The sequence below is a fragment of the Dunckerocampus dactyliophorus genome, chromosome 11 (genome assembly GCF_027744805.1).
Source record: "Dunckerocampus dactyliophorus isolate RoL2022-P2 chromosome 11, RoL_Ddac_1.1, whole genome shotgun sequence".
Taxonomy (NCBI): Eukaryota; Metazoa; Chordata; class Actinopteri; order Syngnathiformes; family Syngnathidae; genus Dunckerocampus; species Dunckerocampus dactyliophorus.
The window spans coordinates 28252661-28272544 of NC_072829.1; the positions used below are offsets into that span (position 1 = coordinate 28252661).

General features: G+C 42.5%; 2 protein-coding genes across 2 annotated transcripts in view; one reads left to right on the forward strand and one right to left on the reverse strand.

Annotated features, from left to right (window-relative positions):
- The first annotated feature begins 72 nt into the window (after positions 1-72).
- med19a (mediator complex subunit 19a) lies at positions 73-8920 on the forward strand. The gene is made up of 6 exons (XM_054791196.1): positions 73-404; positions 757-879; positions 2747-2880; positions 3062-3158; positions 3266-3363; positions 4109-8920. The coding sequence occupies exons 1-6, from the start codon at positions 185-187 to the stop codon at positions 4172-4174; spliced, it is 738 nt and encodes a 245-aa protein (XP_054647171.1). The 5' UTR covers positions 73-184; the 3' UTR covers positions 4175-8920.
- slc43a1a (solute carrier family 43 member 1a) overlaps positions 6848-19884 on the reverse strand; it is a 30376-nt gene continuing 17339 nt past the window's right edge. The window contains exons 6-15 of the mRNA XM_054791193.1: positions 11889-11981; positions 11648-11781; positions 11434-11561; positions 10312-10458; positions 10181-10216; positions 9958-10093; positions 9760-9889; positions 9592-9665; positions 9388-9511; positions 6848-9204 (exon numbers count right to left, since the gene is read on the reverse strand). Of these exons, the coding sequence (XP_054647168.1) occupies positions 9004-9204; positions 9388-9511; positions 9592-9665; positions 9760-9889; positions 9958-10093; positions 10181-10216; positions 10312-10458; positions 11434-11561; positions 11648-11781; positions 11889-11981 (1203 nt within the window). The 3' untranslated portion in view covers positions 6848-9003. The remainder of the gene's footprint in view (positions 9205-9387; positions 9512-9591; positions 9666-9759; positions 9890-9957; positions 10094-10180; positions 10217-10311; positions 10459-11433; positions 11562-11647; positions 11782-11888; positions 11982-19884) is intronic.

Below are 19884 nucleotides of genomic sequence, written 5' to 3' on the forward strand. Positions count from 1 at the left end.
TTTCTGTTTTGTGAATAAAACGCTATGCCCACATTGACCAAGGATTACGGTAGCGTGCCTGTTGACTCGCGACATTGCGTAAAAAAACGTCACAAAGACAAACTGGATTTCAATGAAAACATAGGCTTCTGTATACCTGTAGAACCCGGCATTTTTTGTACATAAACCTAGCTAAAGTGACAATATGACGGAAATATTCTCTACTTTATTTGGGCAAAATGAAACTCAGGGACCACCCGGTTCGTCGTCCATGGGATTCGGACCAGGGAAACCTCCGCCGCCTCTTCCGCAGAGTCAAGTCTCTGTGGCGGGGCAGATGCCACCACAGCTCGGGGATGAGGGGCCTCCTCTGCGGAAGTCCGGAGCTATGAATGAACCTTTTTACTTACTACGAGAGCTACCTGGTACTGTACCATTCCACTCAGTTTGTCTTACTCTGACGTGTTATGAGTGTACTCACTAGAGAAATACCCGAGGTTAGAGTTTGTAAACAATGCTAACAGAGCTAACGCCAGACAACCATATTAGCATTTCTAGTAACTGCAGTTGGCTGCAGTTTAACTGACGCATTGATGGTACTATGCTTTTGACACAACATTCTTCTGACTAATTTCTCTACTCTGACCCTCCTCTTTTAAATTTGGGGTTTGCGTAAGGATGGCAACATTGTGCTTATTCACCAACTGTAGCCCCACACTATACGTGAGAAATCTTTTCACGTGTTTTAAATCTTACTAATTTCCACTTTGTGTTTAGTGGGAAACGAATTGACGGGTAACACCAACCTCATCACGCACTACAACCTGGAGCATGCCTACAACAAGTTCTGTGGGAAGAAGGTGAAGGAGAAGCTCAGCAACTTTCTACCAGAGTTACCAGGTGGGCCTTCATGAGCAGAGAAGTCACGTGATATTGAAGCGTTGCAGCTGTAATGAAGTAGGACATGTCCTGTTTTTACATCCTGTCCTGGTCGCCCTTTTTTTTGTTTTTTTTTCTGGAAAGTGATGAAAATGGCCTGACTTTCATCATTTTTCATTGGGCCATTTAATTTAACATTAGGTAGGGGTGTCACGAGACACCCAGTTTGTGATACGAGACAATATACACTATGAGAACGAGACAAGACGAGATTTTAACTTCACTTTTAAGAAAAATGCAATGGAAAAAATGTTTGTAAAAGTATGACAATATATTTATATAATAATTTCTACAACGTTCCACTTCTGCACTCTGTGTGTATGCTGCTGGTCCTGCCGCCACCACAGTCAAAGAGACTGTATGACTGACCCAACGGCTCACTCCGTTCATGCTGTTGTTCTACGGAACAAACGTGCCAGCTTTCTGAAACCAATGCATATTGTGAACTCTCCTTCCTGCCTGTTTGGAGGCGGGAGACGTGTGATTTAATTTATTATCGTCTCAGGCCTAGTGCCTACAAAACATGTTTCCCCCCCCACAAGAAATCTTAATCTAGCAAGATCTTGTGTCACAAGATCTTGTGACACCTCTAGCATTAGGGCACTCTGTTACATGTGCCGTAGTCCCTGAGAGGCTGCCGTATGGGCATATTTTTGAATTACTGTTGCCAAAAATTTGCAAAAACCAAAACATATGCACAGAAGTCATCCTCAGATGCTTGCCGAGTTGAAGTCTCACAAAATTGGGGACGTCACGCACGATGGTGGTCGAAATCCCCATGTCTATGCAGCTTTAGAGGGTACATTTTCTCCCAAAATATTGGTTACATTCTAAGACTTAATGAGCCTTTAACCTCAGGTTCCTGTGTTGTTCTGATTTGAGTCATCGATAGTATTTTGTGAATGTATCTGTACTGATGAGGCATACTTTAAATGTATTGAAATTAAAATGCATCTTTGAGTAAACTTCGAGTATCATTTGAGTGCATCATTGCCGGGCCGAGTGTCCTGGTTTTTGGTAAACAAAATATGGTCAGCCTATAATACAATACACTTTAACTTATAGCAGGTTTGCTGTATTTTTTTTTTCACATTCTTATAATTTTCACATTTCACATTCTGTACTCCACACATTTAAAAAATACAAACAACAAAACTAAAAACAAAACAAACAGCAAAAATAGAAAAAGAGCAGTCAAGAATAAAGCCAAAATATTAGGACAATAAAGTCATAGTAAGAGAAAAAATAGCAGACAGTAAAATATTAAAGGCTAAGATATGTCATCTTGAAGAAAGTCGTAATATTATGAGAAGCAAACAAAAAAAAATGTTTGGGAGAAATTACAATATTAAAGTCAAAATATTATGAGAATAAAGTCATAATATTATAAGAAAAAATGTTCTAGAAGAAAGTTGAAATATTTGTAAAAATAAAATTTAAAAAATAGCAAAAAAAGTATAAAATAAGGAGAAAAAGTTCCTACTAATCATACGCTTTGTCACACAAAGCTGAGATGCAGGCAGGTTTTTTTTTTCCTTTAAATATAGAAAAAAAATCTTGGCATATCTAAATGTGGTGGTTTTAAAAAAAAATATGCAAAAGTGGCCCTCGCATCCTTTTGACTTTTCAGAATGCAGCCCGTGCTGGAAAAAGTGTGGACACCCTGGCTTATATAGTTATATAAGTTCATGATTTATTTCTAAAACAGTGTGTTCTTTCCATCCGTAGCATCTCACCAGCTGCGTCTACAATGTTAGATATGCATTATGACCAGCCCTGCTTTAAGAAAGTTGTGTGCTCATGTGTCCCTTTTCTTTTTTTGATGCAGGTATGATTGACTGTCCCGGGAATCAGGATGGAAGCTCACTACGATCCCTTATCGATAAGCCACCAGTATCTGGAAACTCCTTCAGTCCACTAACAGGCGCTCTGCTAACAGGCTTCAGACTACACACTGGGCCGGTAATGATCAAATACAGTGTTAGCTTGTGTTACACACAGCACAACTGTTGAGTCCATTGAGACATATTTCGATGAGGTTGAAGTGGAAGAACATGTTTCTGATCTTTTAAATTCTCATGCAACCAACAAATTTCCTTTTAAAATTTTTTTTTGGATGCATGTGTACCTGCCTGTTTCCCAGCTACCAGAACAGTACAGACTCATGCACATACAGCCTCCAAAGAAGAAGAGCAAACACAAGCACAAGCACCATCGCCCGCAGGACCCATTACCACAAGGTCGGACATGAACCCAACACACACACACACACACACACACACGCATACGTGCACCAACAAGCACACAGTCTCATTAGATTGTTTCATTTGTTTCCTACGTGATACAGCAGAGACACCATCAGACACTGACCCCAAGAAGAAGAAGAAGAAGAGGGACGACGATCCCGACCGCAAGAAGAAGAAAAAAGACAAGAAAAAGAAGAAGGTAGGAAACACGATCCCATACATCCAGCAGACGTGGACTAAATGGTCGGAGGACACATTTATTTAAAAAAAACAAAAAAACTGTCATTTTGTGTTCTGTATTCAGCACTTTAATTCAAGATGGTTACACAAAGCTTGCTTTATTATCCTTTGGATTCATTATTAAGAAATGCAAATGATGATTTATTGTAACATTTTTAATCGTAACTAACATAACTTAGTTTTGTAAAGAATTTTTAGCCTGTATTTTTTATCTATTCTAATTTTGGGCATTTTTTTTAAATAAAAAAATAATATTTTGAACCATTTAATTGCTGCACCTTGGAAAAGACTTTATTCATGACTATATTGGCAATTCAGTCTAGTTTGCTTGAGCAAACATTAATATAATACATGTTTTTATTGTGTGTTAATGCGCCATTTTTCTCTGATACGCCATTTGAATACTTTTTATCCACTAGGCCGACCGTGCAATTTTTACATGTAGAAAGAATCATATCTTCCTTTTTGTCCTGTCACTTTAAGTGTGATCATACAATGACTGAATACACTCACACAAAAACATGAAGAACACCCAATGCTGAGAATATGCAGCTGCGCGGTTCAAAGAAACAGCCTATCAATGAGGGGTAAACGACCTGCTTTTGCATTTCATAATAACGCAAACACTGATGATTAAACAGTCCAGCCCCCACAAACCTACATCTCCAAAGTCCTCATGATATTGTTGGTTCTCCCCCTTCCAGAACCGCCACAGCCCCGACCACACTGGCCTCGCCGGCTCACAGCCCAACAGCAACAGCCTCAGATAGGTCCCAGCCCCACGTGTGCACGAGTGACTTTTTTTTTTTTTTTTTTTTGTAAGCGAGCGTGTGTACAGATAACTGCATTATTCAAAGTACAGTACCAGAACGTTTGGCTCATACTATTGAATGGGAAGGTGCGTCTCAGCTTTGAACTGGTCCTGATGTACACCTTTTATGGAAGAACGGATTGGCTGGAATCAGAAATGTTTGCGTGGTGTGTTCAAGAGCAGAGGGAAGAACAATGCATTGGATACTTTTGATGTCAATGTTCTAAACACATTTCACCGTCTTACCAAAGTGAAATAAACTTCCATTACAGTCTTTACTTTTTCTCCTTTCAAATCGTCTCGTTGCTGAGACTTGTCAACAGTACGACCAGGTTCATCCCCAAGGCATTCACTGTCTGCAAAAGTGCATTTTTTTTTGTTGAATGAGTCTCGCTGGACTGGAAATGACACATGAAAGTTTATTTAGGAAGGTGTTGTTAGTCATACGTAGGGGAGCCACAAAAGAAAACGAAAGAAAAGCATCGGTTTGAAGGCAAAATGAGAGCATTTGTAGTTCCTTCAGTGATGTAGTAAACAGACCTGAGTATTGTCGTTCATCCATGTCATTGTATTCTCATTGCATTGAATGTTTCCCAGTCTTAGGCACGTTCACACTGCAGGTCAATTCCCCTTGTTTTGCTCGTGTGACCTGCATCAGATGTTTTTCATGTCGGTGTGAACAGTACAATTAGGATTTGTTCAAATGCGACTCAGGCCTTGTAGATATGAATACGATATGTGTCCCATCTACTGCAGTCTGAACGGTGAGGTTGCGTACATCCAAACCTAAACGTCATCCAAAGGCGTGGTTTGGATAAAGTCCCCGTGAATGTAGTACTCTACATTGGCCGCTAGGTGTCAGTGATTGTTGGGTGACACTCACCGATGTTGGCAAAAGTTCTTCTTGTCATCCATCCTTCTTCTATGCCGCTTATCCTCACGAGGGTTGCGGATATGCTGGAGCCTATCCCAGCTGATTTTAACCAAAAATCATACCCTGCAGTTTGAGCGTAGCCGAGTCTGACTGGGCTGGCGAAATGTCTTCTAAGACAAAAAGAGAGTCCCAACTGGTGTGGCTGTGGGACCCACCATTACCAGTCAATGACAACCGGCGACCCAAATTGCGGATATTTTGCGGCTAAAACTTGTAAAATATCTCATTTAAGGAGCCTGTTTGCAACATTCACACAGCGGCCTTGGGGGTGCTTACTTACCAACGTTATATAACTACATTTTTATCCACAAATTCCAAAATAATTTCAAAGACAAGTGTTTTCAGTACATGGTGTATCCAAGGAGTTGATTGACAGCACCTGGACTTGGACCTGGATGAGAGGTGAAACTGCTTTACGAGAATCAAGCTAGTCCAGTTGCCTTCATTCGACTCCTCAGACTAAAAAAAGAAAGTGCAATTCAAAATATATAAATTGTACTTTTTTTCCTGATTACCTCAGGACGTATGTTTAATAACAGGGTTTCTTCTGTAGACTACCGCTCTACCTGGGTCAGTAGATGGAACTGGGCATGAAACTGTACCTGCGAGTCTGCATTGCGGGCGGAATTCACCCATAACATGAGCCGGAGCGATGAGACGCTCGTGTCTTTGTAGCGCGCTCTTCTCCAGCAGATACTGTATGTAATATAATGTAATGTAATGTAATGTAGTATAATGTAAAGACGATCTAAGGGCGTGGGGGCTGTGCGTTTGGCACGTTAAGTTCACCTCCTGCCCAAGCTTGGTTGGCCAGGTCCCCAATAAACGTGGCACGCACTTGGTGTAGCAAGCAAATGGCACAGACGCCAGATGCATTCAGTGACATCGGGTCGTTACAGTTTTTATGCAGCCCACTTAAAACGAGAACAGGGGAGAAACTGTACAAAATCTTGTCCAAAAAAATAGATTTTCTGCGAGTAGAAGAGCCTTCCGCCATGTGATGTTTTCTGAGGGAAGTTACTGTACACTTAAAAAAAACTACACTCTAATCAGTGATAGTTTGATATGTTGATTGAATGTATTGAGAGAATCATTTTGGACTTGGAACTTTGTCAATACATAAAAACAAAGTAAAACAAAGATTTAAATGATCATCTTTCTTGTGTCATTTCCAGATAAAAGATGGCAATATAAAATGAACTTCAACTCCAAATTCAGCCACGGTATTAATCAGGGGTGTCCAAACTGCGGCCCAGGGGCAATTTTTTCCCGGCAATGGATATTTTATGACCGGCCCTTGGCACATTTCAAAAATACAATTTAACAAGAAAACTTTTTTTTTAAAATGGTAAAAAAAAAAAACAAATTTTACAAAGTATTGGACTAAAGTCGTAATAAGAGAAAAAAGTTGCAATACTATGAGGAAAAACATTACATTTTCGGAGGATAAAGTTGACGTAAATGATTTTAAAGTTGTAATGTTAGAAACAAAACAAAGAATAAAGTTGCAATTTTTGGACATTTAAGTTGGGGGAAAATTGTAATGGAACCAAATATTCCGGGTGGGGGGGGGGGGGGGGAATTAAATGTTCTAAAAAAATAAATACAAGAAGAAAGTTCAAATATTTGTAAAATTGAAAAGCAACAGCAAAAGTGAAAAACGAAGCGAAGCGAAAAGCGAAGCTGCAGGCTGTTTATTCTTTAAATATGTACATTTTGTTAGCATGGGTTGGTTTACAAAATGGAAAATATCAAAGCAGCCCCCGCATCCTTTGATTTTATTACCTTACGCGGCACTCGCTGGGAAAAGTTTGGACACCCCCGTTATGAATCCTTATGGGTGTTGGTGTAGCACGTGTTTGCCAGGAACAATAACACTCAGCCACCTTTGCTGTGGATTTCTAGGTTTCAGAGAGATATTGGAGATATTGTCAATAAAAACCTCTTTTCCACCAAGTCTTCTTTCATACATTTCATACATTTATTTGTTTATGTAATGCACAAGCTTGGTAAAATGATTGGAGCGAAGAAGGACAAGCATATAATAATAATAATAATAATAATAATGCTGATGATAATGACGATGACTTTAAGCAGTGGGATTATATGATGATTGATAAAATACGGAGCAAAGGACAATGTCAGAGGTGTTGATTAAACGTCATGTGCAAAGTTTTCCTCCCTCGAACAAACACTTAGTTATGATGAAATAGATCACATTTAACGATCCACATTTTGTCGACAGAACTGCAGGAATGCTAAATCAACACCGCTGACACAAACGCTGTGCGCACACCCCCATTTTGCTGCTTAGCAAGTGCTGCGCCTGTGACCACTTTCCAGGCACTTCACAGTTCCTAATAAACTGGCTTTGCTTCGGCATAGCCACGTTCTTCAAGTCAGCGTCTCCATGCAGCCGGATGTCAGGGAAAGGCAGCGAGTTTAGAGACAATTCAAAACAAAATGTAGAAAATGAGAAGAGATGGCAGGTATTCAACATGTACAGACACTGAAAAGCATTGAGGCAAAAAAAAAAACAACCAAAATCACTCTTTACAAACTGATTGCATGTGTTATAATACAGCTGATGCGGCTTCTCGGGCGATTTTAATCATACAAACTATTAATAAAACACAAAGAAGCACAGCCAGCCACATACTGTACACACTGCATGCGCACCTTATATGGTAAAGCGAGCACGATGAGTCCTCCAATAGAACGCTCACCTCGCTACTATTTACACAATTGTTTTGGCAGGATTGTTACTTGAGAATCAACACGACAAGAAAAGGCTTTTAAAGCAGGCAATCATCTTTGCACACTACAAAAACATTCGCTGGCACTCCCAACAAATGCTTCCCTTTTTTATATGCTACTGCAGCTAAAGTATAAAAAACACACTTTAAATACACATTTTATACACACACTAGTTCATTTCTGTGCATAAAAGCAGTACAAAGTGTTTTAATAACATGGACACACACTGTGTGCTCTACTTGAATATCTTTCATATTCTTCCTTGTCTAATTTCCTATTTATTCATACAAAATATTAATGCCATGTGTTAATTCAGCTTCGCTGGGAGCAACATGAATGCACAAGGAGAAAATGATGCACTGATTACGTTCGTGGTTTGGGAATTAAACTTATTAAAAAAAAATAAAATAAAAAAAAAGACGACGGCTGTAGTCGGCTGCAGAGAGACAGTACAAATAATGAAATGGAGGAGGTAGATGTGGTGTCTCTACAACCAGCCTATCTGTGCAGATTGCGTGTAAATCACCCTCAACTTGCTGAAATGTGTCTCTTAAAAAAATAAAATAAAATCATGTATCAAAGCATCTGAGCTTTTATGAATCGGATCTCTATAGAAACAGCACGATCAATAATACACTAAAAACTTCATTCACTCAAAACAATTATCCAAGCTGCTCTTTGGTTTTAGCGATGATTTGTCTTTGAAAACTCCAAGTGTTTCAAGTACCGTGATATCCGCAGTGTAACGCCCAGGCCACACCCAGGCCACACCGGGGACGCGCTTGTGTCTTTGCATCAGCTTGTTGAGTAAAACCTACGGTGTGTATGGCTTTGGATCGCACTCATTTGGCTCCGTGACGTCAACCAAAAATAAATAAACAACAAATGCTGGCAACACAGTTTCTCCCCACATCACACCACAGCATGAACACGGCACACGGGCGGCTTTGGGGGAGGGGGCGTTCCTATTTTCATCTATGATATGGTTTACAATGACCCAAAAAACACTGTCTATACATGTATTGCTGCTCATTATGAAGGCACATACAAAAATAAATCCTGTAATTCCCCAAATCCTTGCTTGTGCCGTGTCGTTCCTAAGCCTCGACCACTGCCTGGCCGTTGCTGTGGTGCTTGTTGTAGCCGTTTGCCTCCGTGTGGTTGAGCGCTTGCATCTCTTGGCCGGCGGCCCTCTTGTCTCGGGCCTCCTTCTCCTTCAACAAGAATCTGCGGTGGTAGAAGAGGTAACCAGGCAACAGGAAGCCGGCCAGCGAGAGGATCAGCAGGCCCACGTTGATCTGATTGGAAAATAGAAAGGGAAAGTTGCAGTTACAGAAGGAGTATTTGCGTTTGACGATAACGTCCCCTGCAACAAGTGATTCCTCGTTTATCAAATGGTTCCCGATGGCGAAAACAGCCATAATAATCGATCGATCATTGGGCAAAGGTATTGCAAAGCCTGTCGGGGAGCACGTCCTCACCCAGTGGGGGTTTCCTTGAAGCGGGCCGACCATGGCGATGAAGAGGGGCTGCTGGAGAAGGGCCACCACAGCGCTGATCATGGACTGGAGGCCTGTCAGTGTGCCAAAGTGGTTGGACGGGTATCTGTGTCGGGAGGGAGACTGGATGGTCACCGTTGTGTTCATCCTGAGGAATGTAGTCCGAGAACGGAGAAGAAAACTCACACAGCAGCATAGAGTCCTCCACAGCAGGAGTGGATGAAGCCTCGGACCATGGTGTGAAGGATGAAGGTCAGGATCTAGCAGGCCAGGAAAAAGAGCGGAACAGTCACGGCTTAGCGCCTCCCACGCATAAACACCCCCGAGCGTGTTTGGTAGACGCGCGTGCTTCACCTGTAGCGGCAGGCAGTCTATGAGGGAGCAGCAGCCGAAAGCGATGAGGAGCAGGTTGGTGAGGATGAAGGCCCTCATGGCGTTGGTCACCTTCTGGATCTTACGGTCTCGCTTGAGTCCGCTGGCCTGGCTGATGGGGGGGAATCAAAGTTTAGCCACAGACGCTAAGGACTCGGGTCTACCTCTCATGTTCCCTACCTCCTTTCCATGCCTGCTGAGAGGGGCTTCTCCTCCTCACACTCCTTCATCTTCCAGTCCATGATGTAACCAATCAGAGGGCACGTAACCAAGCACAGCAGCTGCAGGGTGCCGAAAATGGACGAGTAGAAGCTCACTGAAAAGAAACCAACATGAAGTCACCGAGGGAAGTGACATGAAGCGTTACTGCAGAACGGCTTCCCTTCACGGAAGGCCCGCTCACCTTTCTCGGCGCTCTCACTCACCAACTCTTCAGAAGCTGAAATGTGGAGGGGGGGAAAAGAAGGACGTTAATCAGCAAAGAGACAGCAGGAGTCCTTGGGGATTGTGAGCGTGACAGGGTGGGACACTGACGGTGCTCTTGGCCGTGCGTCACCATGAACTCCAGCATCTTGTTCATGGCGCCCATGAAGAATATGATCCTCAGCTGGGACATCCCCATCGTCACCAGACTCCACAGGAAGATGGGAGAGAAGACAGACCGACGGAAGGGGACAGCGTCTTTGGGAGAGGACAAGGAATTTGTTTAACTGACTGCCCACTGCTGGACCATCAAATGTAGCCCGTATCCAGTGATGTAGCATACGTTTAAAAAAAATAATACAAATAGCCTCTGTCAACCGGAAAAAGCCAGAACACAGCATCTGGCATTCATTCACCGATGTCAGGGGTGTCCAAAGTGTGGCGGGGGTTATTGGCCCACAGCACTAAAAATATAATTTAACAAGAAAAACAACGCAAAAAAAGGAAAAACCAGCAATAATTTTACAATAATAACATTTAAAATATTAAGAAAAAAATTGTAATATCCGTCCATCCATTTTCTATGTCGCAAATGGTGATTAATCCTGATTAACTACATGGAAAACTGATTAATTTGATTAAAATTTGTAATAATTTGACAGCCCTAATTCTAACAAAAAAAAAGGTCAATTTTACGAGAATAAATTTGTAATATGAAAAACAAAGAAAACAAGATAAAGTTGTAATTTGATATAATAATAATAATTAGTTTGGGGGGAAAGTTCATATGAGAATAAAGTCCTAATATTACAAAAGCTTATTTAAGAGGAAAGTTGAAATATTTGGGGGGGGAAATGCAAAAATGGGACAAACAAAGCAAAAAGCGAAGCTGATACTACTACTACTTTTTCTTGAAATATACATAACGTCTTAGCATAGTGCTTTACAAAATATCAACGTGGCAAAGTTGCATCCTTTCATTTTTCACTATGTGAAAAGGTTTGCTTTGCAGCGCTATCAAACATTATAAGACATAAAAGATATGTCTAAAATATAAGACATATTGAGAGGTAATCCCCACTTCTGTTTTGTAGATAATTCCACGTGTCCGTAATGTAAGTACAGGAGTCACGAAAGGAAAGAAAACGCACTGAAAGAAACCTGGACTCATCGAGGTATCATATTTCACAAAGATGTCCCACAGAGTTGTTCATGTGCGTGTTTGTGACCTACTGGTTGCAACATCGCCCCCATTGGGAAGTTTCTCCGTGGGGTGTTGGAGGTCTCCATTTTTTTCCCTCAGCCCCTCTCCGACGCTCTTCTGGTCCGATGACGGCAGCTCTTGCAGTGTGAGGATCTTACTGTAGGCCGCAAAAAACGCACGGGGTGATGAAGTTTGTGAGCCGTCCCATTTGGAGCCCAAAGCATATTTGGACGCCACACTGACCTGTAGTCAACCTCTTCAGGCGTTGGAAAACCTTCTCTGGGCCAATTAAGGAAGCAGTTGAAGAAGACGAAAGCGGCCAGGCCCGCCCAGACCCACATGATCACCTGGAAGGATACGCCTGCATCGTAGATCAGCTAAAGGAGGGAAGACGCACAAAAGGTTGAATTGTATGCGTGACGTGATGAACGTTATTATTCAAAGGAAGCCTTGGCGTTCACGTGTGTGACGATTTACAAGTTACCTTGACTCCAGGGAAGGTGACGGCGGACGAGGCGTAAGAGCCAATCATCAGAGACATGACGGTGGAGCTCAGGGCACCAAACATGTTCGGCAGCTGGGGACGCACAACAAGGACAAAACATGTAAGCGTGTATCACAGTTGGTGAAATAAGATGGTACTCTTTCAAGCCGATCCTGTGTTGCACGGCCGTTTTTGTACTCCCGATAGCAATCGTGGGTTGCTGTCCTCTGAGTTACTGACATCGGGGGTCCCCAGGCAACTCTTTTTTTTTTTTTTTTCAAGAAAAATATGTTCATTGGTCAACCAGACACTGGGGGCAAATGTTAAACATAAATATGACAAATTGGACTGTTTTTCAACAAAATGAAACCCTGAAATTAGACAATGCGTGATTGTGTAATGCGTTGACCACGTGTGGTTTAATGGAGGTCAATTGGACCTCAAAGGGTCGTACACTCACAATCTGACACTGGAAAACACCCACAAAGCATCAAAATCTATTTTTTTTTTTTTTTTTACTGATCTTATGTATATTTATGCCTGATTCTTTAAACAATAATAAAACAAATCCCACGTCCAGTACTAACATTTATTATGTGGAAAATCACTAATTGTATGTTTTGTTTTTTCAAAATAAAAACAGTGACATCATTGAATCAAATGGGCATTTAAAGGGTTGGAAAAAAACATATTATTATTACATTACAACATATTATCTTGGGACCAAAGTCGATTAAAATATTTAAGCAAGAAAAGTAGAAATAAATATTAATACGGTATATTTATGCCCGATCTTTAAATGTAAAATAAATAAAAATCCCCAGGCTGGTACTAACCTTTATTATTTGCACTTTATTTATTAAATGACATCATTGAATTTTGCGTTTTTTCCTCACGCGCTGCTTGTTGATGCAAGTTGCTACTTTGACCAGAAGGGGGCAGGCCTGTTCCGTGTGTGATCCAGTCAGATCAGGAAAAAGAAAAGAAAAAACAGGCTGTGATGCAATTGTGCCCTCAGTAACCTTGTGAGCCTTGTGAGCAGAGCCCAGACGGTTGAAGACTCTTACCCTCAGTGTCATGAGGACAGAAAGCAGCAAAGTTCTGACCTGACTGGACGGTGACCCCGCACAACCCACAGACTAAACCTCCACCTCCACCCGACTTGCAGTTTTGCACATTGTCTTTACTGCCGGATTAAAACATGCTGCTGAGCATCAGCGAGGGTGTGCGCGACACAACACGACAAAGGAAGGCTGGCACCAGACCTCACACATCAGGTTGACCTGTTTACAGTAATAAGCAGCTTAGCCACACAACAAAGCATCCATTGTGGCGCCTGGGCACTCCGTGTACTTTTCATGATTTTTTTAAGTGGGTCAATCACGATTATAAGATCACATGTACGGGATATGCTGCGTCACAAGCTCACTATTCTCTGTCGTCTACCTCCAGGACGGGTATTCCCAACTCAATTCCTGAACAATGAATAGTGGTTCTTTTGGAGTTGGGACACTATCGACACACCCCAGCCAGGGAATCATTTCATCCTCTTGATTATGTGTGTGGTTTATTTGTTCATAGAACGCACACAAAACAATGAACAACTCCGTATCGGTCTCCTTCCTTCCTCCTTTCAAGCACTGCACCATGCGCTGATGAGGCGTTCAAGCGCACTGCATATTTCTGAGGGTTTGAGGTTTTCCTCTGAACTTTTGGAAGGAATTAATGATGAAAACCAAGGTTCCACTGTAGCAGATCGAGCAGGTTGAACTGAAGCTGCCTTATAGGCAAATTCTGGGCGTTTTTTAAAGTAACATTTCTAAGTATAAAATTGGGGATGCAAAGGTAGCTATCCATATTCAGTTTTTCATTTTTTTATTGTGTTAGTAGTGGCTAATGTAGCTAAATTAACTACCGTATGAGAAACAAACCCCAGTATGAGAAGCGTTAAGTGACATTTTAACATTCAGAAAAACAAACCGCCTTTGACGACATGTGAAAAGCAGCAACGTTGCTCAGAAGACGTTCCTCGAGGTTACCACATCCGTCCAAAGACACGTGAAAATGGATGTTTTTCACACGGCTGTGTTTTCTTAGCTCCTGTCCCAAGGATGACCTTGCGGGTCGGAGCTAGCTATTGCTGACACAGTGACAACGATGATGACGGTGGCGGGTAAACAGGAAAGAAAAGGCTTTCCTGAGGATGTCCAGGGGAGAGAGAGAACACTCGTCCTCATTCATGGCTTCTGAGAATTGAAATAGTTTGGGGGGGCCATGAGTGGTGTAGTGGCGTAGACTATAAGTCTGCAGTGACGTCTCGAAGGTAAACCGGTTTGCATCTCTTACTAATGGTAAAAGGTCACTGATGTGGTTTATCAACTTTGCTTAAATATGTTCTGTATTGTTTGTAATTGTGTTCTACGTTGTTCCTTTTTTGAAAATTGGTAAAATCCGGGGCGTTTCCGGAAGTGATGTCGGTAAAGGCGCAGCTTCCAGCTAAAGCCCAGTAAACGCTTGTAGAGTTAGCTCGTCGTCTTCGTTCGGTATATTTTTCATTAAAACAGCAGTCATGCCAAAACGTGTTGCCACCGGCTGTTCACAGTGTCCGAGCGATACCGGAAGTTTGTTTTGTTTTCCAAAAGACGAAGGTTTAAGACTACAACCAGCAAAGCAAACACGGAGAACGACAGCCAAGCGGACGCATCACCACACATTCTGTTCTTTGCAATGCTCGTTTCACTGAAGACTGCTATTAAGGAACACCTTTACAAGAAGCCTTTGGCTTGAAAATACGGCATAAACGCATTTGGATGCTAGGATGCTACGCTACACGGGAAAGGACAAGACGAACCACGTCAAAGTTGCCACAGAACAGTAGGTCATATTCACGTATTGTAAACACTATGACACCACAAGCACGACAAGCATTCAAAGCAATACACGTGTTGTTCTAAAACACATCTGCACTGCGATAGGGAGGATAAGCGGCATAGAAAACAGATCGATGTTGGCGAGGGCGGCAGCGAAATGCACACTCAAAAAAGGCTATAAAGACCATTTACGCTCACAAAGAAGCCGATTTAAAACAATAAAGTCCAAGCAAGTTCAAGGTAATTTACACTTACATTCTCTTCATCTCCATGTCTCTTCCTCGGCAGAAACGCCAGTTTCATTGTCAAGGGTTCGAATAAATATGGTTTAATTCTCTGTTCTGCAAGTTCTCTACCGTATGTATTTCATTTCCAGATGTTTCTTCCTCCTGGAAAACTATCGAGACATCGCTCAAACCTTCGCTGAAATCACTGTAAACATCGTCTGTCCGGTACGCCGCCATGTCTGTTTACGTGTGAATATGCCTTCACCGACCTCACTTCCAGAAACGCCCCTTTTCAGGGACGGTGGTGAGTCCTTGCTCCCGCCACGTACTAAAAATGCTATTTTTGTCAATTTAGCTTTCAACGTAGAACTTGATTACAAACATTATAGAACATGTTTAAGCAAAGTTGAGAAATCACGTCAGTGACCCTTTAAAGCAAACGTATTCCCGCCATGTCAGGCAACAGCTCACACACGTCCTGCATTGACGGAATGGAGTGACGTACAGTGGCTCACAAGGGTCAGCTGGTGTAGAAAAGTCTGCTCGCTTGTCACCTCCAATTGTGTCAAGCTTTCCTCCTGCCGGGCTCACTCACCTGCCTCTTGTCCCACCTTGGCAGTGACTTTAATCAGCGCTAATCGCTTACACTGCTGGCCAAATTTGTGGCTTACAGTAATTATGCAACAGTGGATTCTGAAGGGGAAGTGGGATTCAACAGAAAAAGGGCTCACGTATTACTGCTAGGTGTGTAAATGAGTAAGGATTACAGAAATAACCCTGTGGAACCGAGCAACCACACTGCGGACATTCTGAGCTTGTTGCTCTGAGAAGCACAGTGCAGTTTGACGAGGTCTCACGCACATGCTCTCATTTTTAACTCCTATTTATGCCGATATTACCGGACATCCTTAGTCTCAAAGGCTGTCCGCAAGCGTCTCAAGCAGAGGAGGGTTTATAATGCTAGTTTTAATATAATTGCGATCAACAAAGAAGAGGTTCTGGCAAACTGTCCGATGCCTCAGAAAGGGGAAGCAGTTCACTGTCCGCATCGTTTACAGCAAGGAAGAGGCCTGCTGACCTCAACTGAGGCCCTTCTCAGTCCAACTGATATATCTTCCACAGAGGAAGCAGAGTCGGAGGACACAAATGCAGACAGGTCCATCGGCATGACTGAGGTAGTCCAAAAATTCCCCAGTGGCAAAGCTCCGGGTGTGGACGAGTTTCGCCCTGAATTCCTCAAAGCTCTGGGTGTTTCATTGGCGCTTCCTGTTCGCCCTTGCTCAAAAACACATAATAACGGGACTGTCTCTGTAACTCCGCTTGTTAACACACTACAGAATAAGTCTAAGTTACAGTTTTGTAAGTCTTGATAAAATCAGGAAAACGGCCAAGCCCCTGAAAGGCTTGTACCACCGACAAATTAAAGAAGTGGCTGACATCGGGAAAACATACCAGTGGCTGGAAAAGGCTGGACTGAAAGACAGCACTGAGGCACTAATCATGGCAGAAGGAGAACGGGTCCGAAACACAAGATCAACAGAGGCATCAGACAGGACCCCAGGTGCAGACTGTGCAAAGGAGCCCCAGAGACAGGGCAGCACTTTCCTGCAAGGTGGAAGGTGCTGGCAGGAAGGGCAAACATTGAGCAGCACAACCAGGTAGCAGGAATAGTGAACTGGAACATCTGTTTTAAATACCGACTGGAGGTCCCAGAATCAAGATGGCAGACACCACCAAAGGTTGTTGAGAACATCCAGGACAAGATCCTGTGGGACTTCCAGATCCAGACTGACAAACTGGTGATGACCAACCAGCCTGACATAGTGGTGGGGGCTAAATATCAGCAACATCCATAACAAAGAACACAAAAAGCTAAAGAAATACCAAGGGCTCAAGGAAGAACTCCAGAAAATGTGGGGTGGGAAGCCAACAGTGGTGCCAGTAGTGGTCGGGGCACTGGCGGCAGTCACTCCCAAGCTCGATGGGTGACTCCAACTGTTACCAGGAACCACATCTGACATCTCCGTCCAGAAGAGCGCAATACTGAGAACAGCTAAGATCCTGCGCAGAACCCTCAAGCTCCTAGGCCTCTGGTAGAGGACCCAAGCCTGAAGGCGATACCACCCGGGTGTATACAATTTTATATACCGCTACAGTGGTCGCTCGTTTATTGCGGTTAATCGGTTCCAGACCCAACCGCGATAAGTGAATTTCCACAAAGTAGGATTCCTTATTTATAAATGGAATATTTTCACAATTAAGAGCAAATAAAACCTGTTCAAGACCTTCTAAATATGTTTTTTTTTAAACATTATTAGAGCCCTCTAGACATGAAACAACACTCCTATACTGCATCACTTTTACACTTGCATTAGCCAATAGTTGACATAATAATAGTAAATAAGACATGAATAAGAAATGACATAGTCACACGTTAGCATTGAAAGCATACTCGGTGGCTGTTGTCTCAATGGACACCCAGCGGCGCAGAGAACATTCACAGGAGCTGCTGTCAGCCACACCTCACACCAGTCACTGGCACTTTCCACACTGCTAACCATGCTAACATTCCGCAACTCTACAGTAGCTAGCTGACATCACACGCGTTACTTCCCAGGCACCGTGTCTTAAAGGCACACGCAAGGTCACACATATTCCACTATACAGAACATCCTCTAAATGCCCTCTATTTGTATTTGGTCCATTTGCCATTATTTACAATGTACTTATATACAGCATATGCATATGTTTAGACTAATAGCAGGTCAAATTCAATTAATATTTCAATTATTTTTGAATAAACGCTATAGAGTGAGGGTGCAATGTTTGAACTGCGATGTAGCGAGGGACGAGTGTGTATACAATTTGACAGCTGCATCTCGTCTCCCACAGTTCCCAGCAGGAAACACTAAACCAGAGCTGATTAACGCTGACTCTTTTCCCTCCGTGGCACCTCGCCCTCGTCCATCTGCGCCGCACTTATACAACCCCACACTCCCTCCAAAAACAACAACAAAAAAAGAGCTGAGACGATTGTTTCCCCATCACGAGTGACCTTCCAATAGCACAACAAACACTTGCTTTGGAACTTCCTTGGGAGTGGAAACGGACCGATTTTTACAGAGGCTCTTCCACGATTTCCCGACTGTTAAGAACATGAGGCCTGTCTTCATTTCTGCGGTGGCAGTACCTGATAGGAATGCCAGAGGGCATGTGTTTCTCCAAACATTTTGGTGGAAAGTCGACCTTGTCGGCCTTGTTTGAACTTGAACGCAAAAAGGGAGTGTTTAGACTACAATTGCGTGAATCACTTCTTTTATCTGTCCTGTGTGAACACAACTAACACGCAATAGAGAAACAAAGCTGACCAGCCAATTTTCCAGTCTCGGAGCCGCTGCGGAACGGTGTCTGTTTGAAAGCATGAAGGAGTCGCCCTGTGGATATTGCGGCAATATCCCGTGTTGCAAGGCACGGGCGAATAAATGCAAAACCTGCAGGATCTCTGTATGAAAGGAGCTATGTTTTTAGCAAGTTCATTTTCTCTGATGTAAATGCAAGGTTTTTAAAACTTCTACATATGACAATGGCAACATTTTTGTTAATTTCTCCCTGAATGATGAATAAATTAGGCAGAAAGCAAGAGCTGGCTATCTATGAAGGCGTGCAATTTGGCGTCTCCAGCAGCAGTGGAAATGAAAGGGAAAGTGAAAGGGCGGAAATGCTCCTTAAGAATCACTCAGAATCTTGTAGCAGGGGCAACGTGGCAAGTTATGGCGTTAACTGTTTAAGCTGCGAATATTACGATGTAAGCATCTTACCGCCACTGCTAACATTAGCCGCTTAGTTTGTCGGAAGCTGTGAGACGGAGCATTTCAGTGCGCCGCTGCTAATGTTAGCTGCTTATGCTATCTGCATGTTGACTGGCTAATTTGTCAGAAGGGAGCATTTCCAATGAGATAATAAAGTCCAGTATAGTCGTCCCTCGCAATATCGCGGTTCGATAATCGTTCCCTCACTGTATTGTGATTTTTCCGAAATGAATTAATGAATAAATGATGGCTGTTTCGTGGTAGACTGGAGTCTATTAGTCAAAACATATTGAAATGCAAGTGATAGGTTTGGTCAGTAGGCGACAGTAATGACACAAAACATTGAGACATTACCTTACATTACATTACCTCAACACTGCATGAAGTCATGAAGTCAGCCATGGCATGACCGACATACTAAAGTGAAAAAAGTTCTCCCATTCCGTGTGGAAGTGGTACGTTTTTGGCTTCTTAAGTTTAGAAGAAATACATTTGAGGCTAACTGGATAGCTCACTAGCTTGCTCGCTGTTGGCCATCTTGAGTCCCTGCAGCATAAGAGTTGCAATGTGTTGTAAACAAAGAATGTAAAGGTGACCATAGGTGTGTTATTTCATGTCTACGGGGCGCTAATAATGTTAAAAACCATATTTAGAAAGTCATAAACAGATTTTCTATGCGATAACGTCTATTATTATTACTATTATTATGTCAAATATTGGCTAATGCAAGTGTAAAAGTGATGCAGTATAGGAGTGTTGTTTCATGTCTAGAGGGCTCTAATAATGTTTAAAAAACATATTTAGAAGGTCTTGAACAGGTTTTATATGCTCTTAACTGTGAAAATATTCCATTTATTAACATTGAATCGTATATAGTGGAAATTCATTCATCGCGGTCGGGTCTGGAACCAATTAACCGCTACGAGCGGTGAGGTTAACTGCTAATGCTGGCTGCTAGCCACTAGCTAGCTAACAAGCCACTATACGTTTCCTAACGTCTTAGAGTTTTCATAGGTTTTGCGTTACGGTTAAGCTGTGTTACCACTTTTGTTACACTTGAGCAATGAGTCCAAGCAAGCAACCAGGAAGC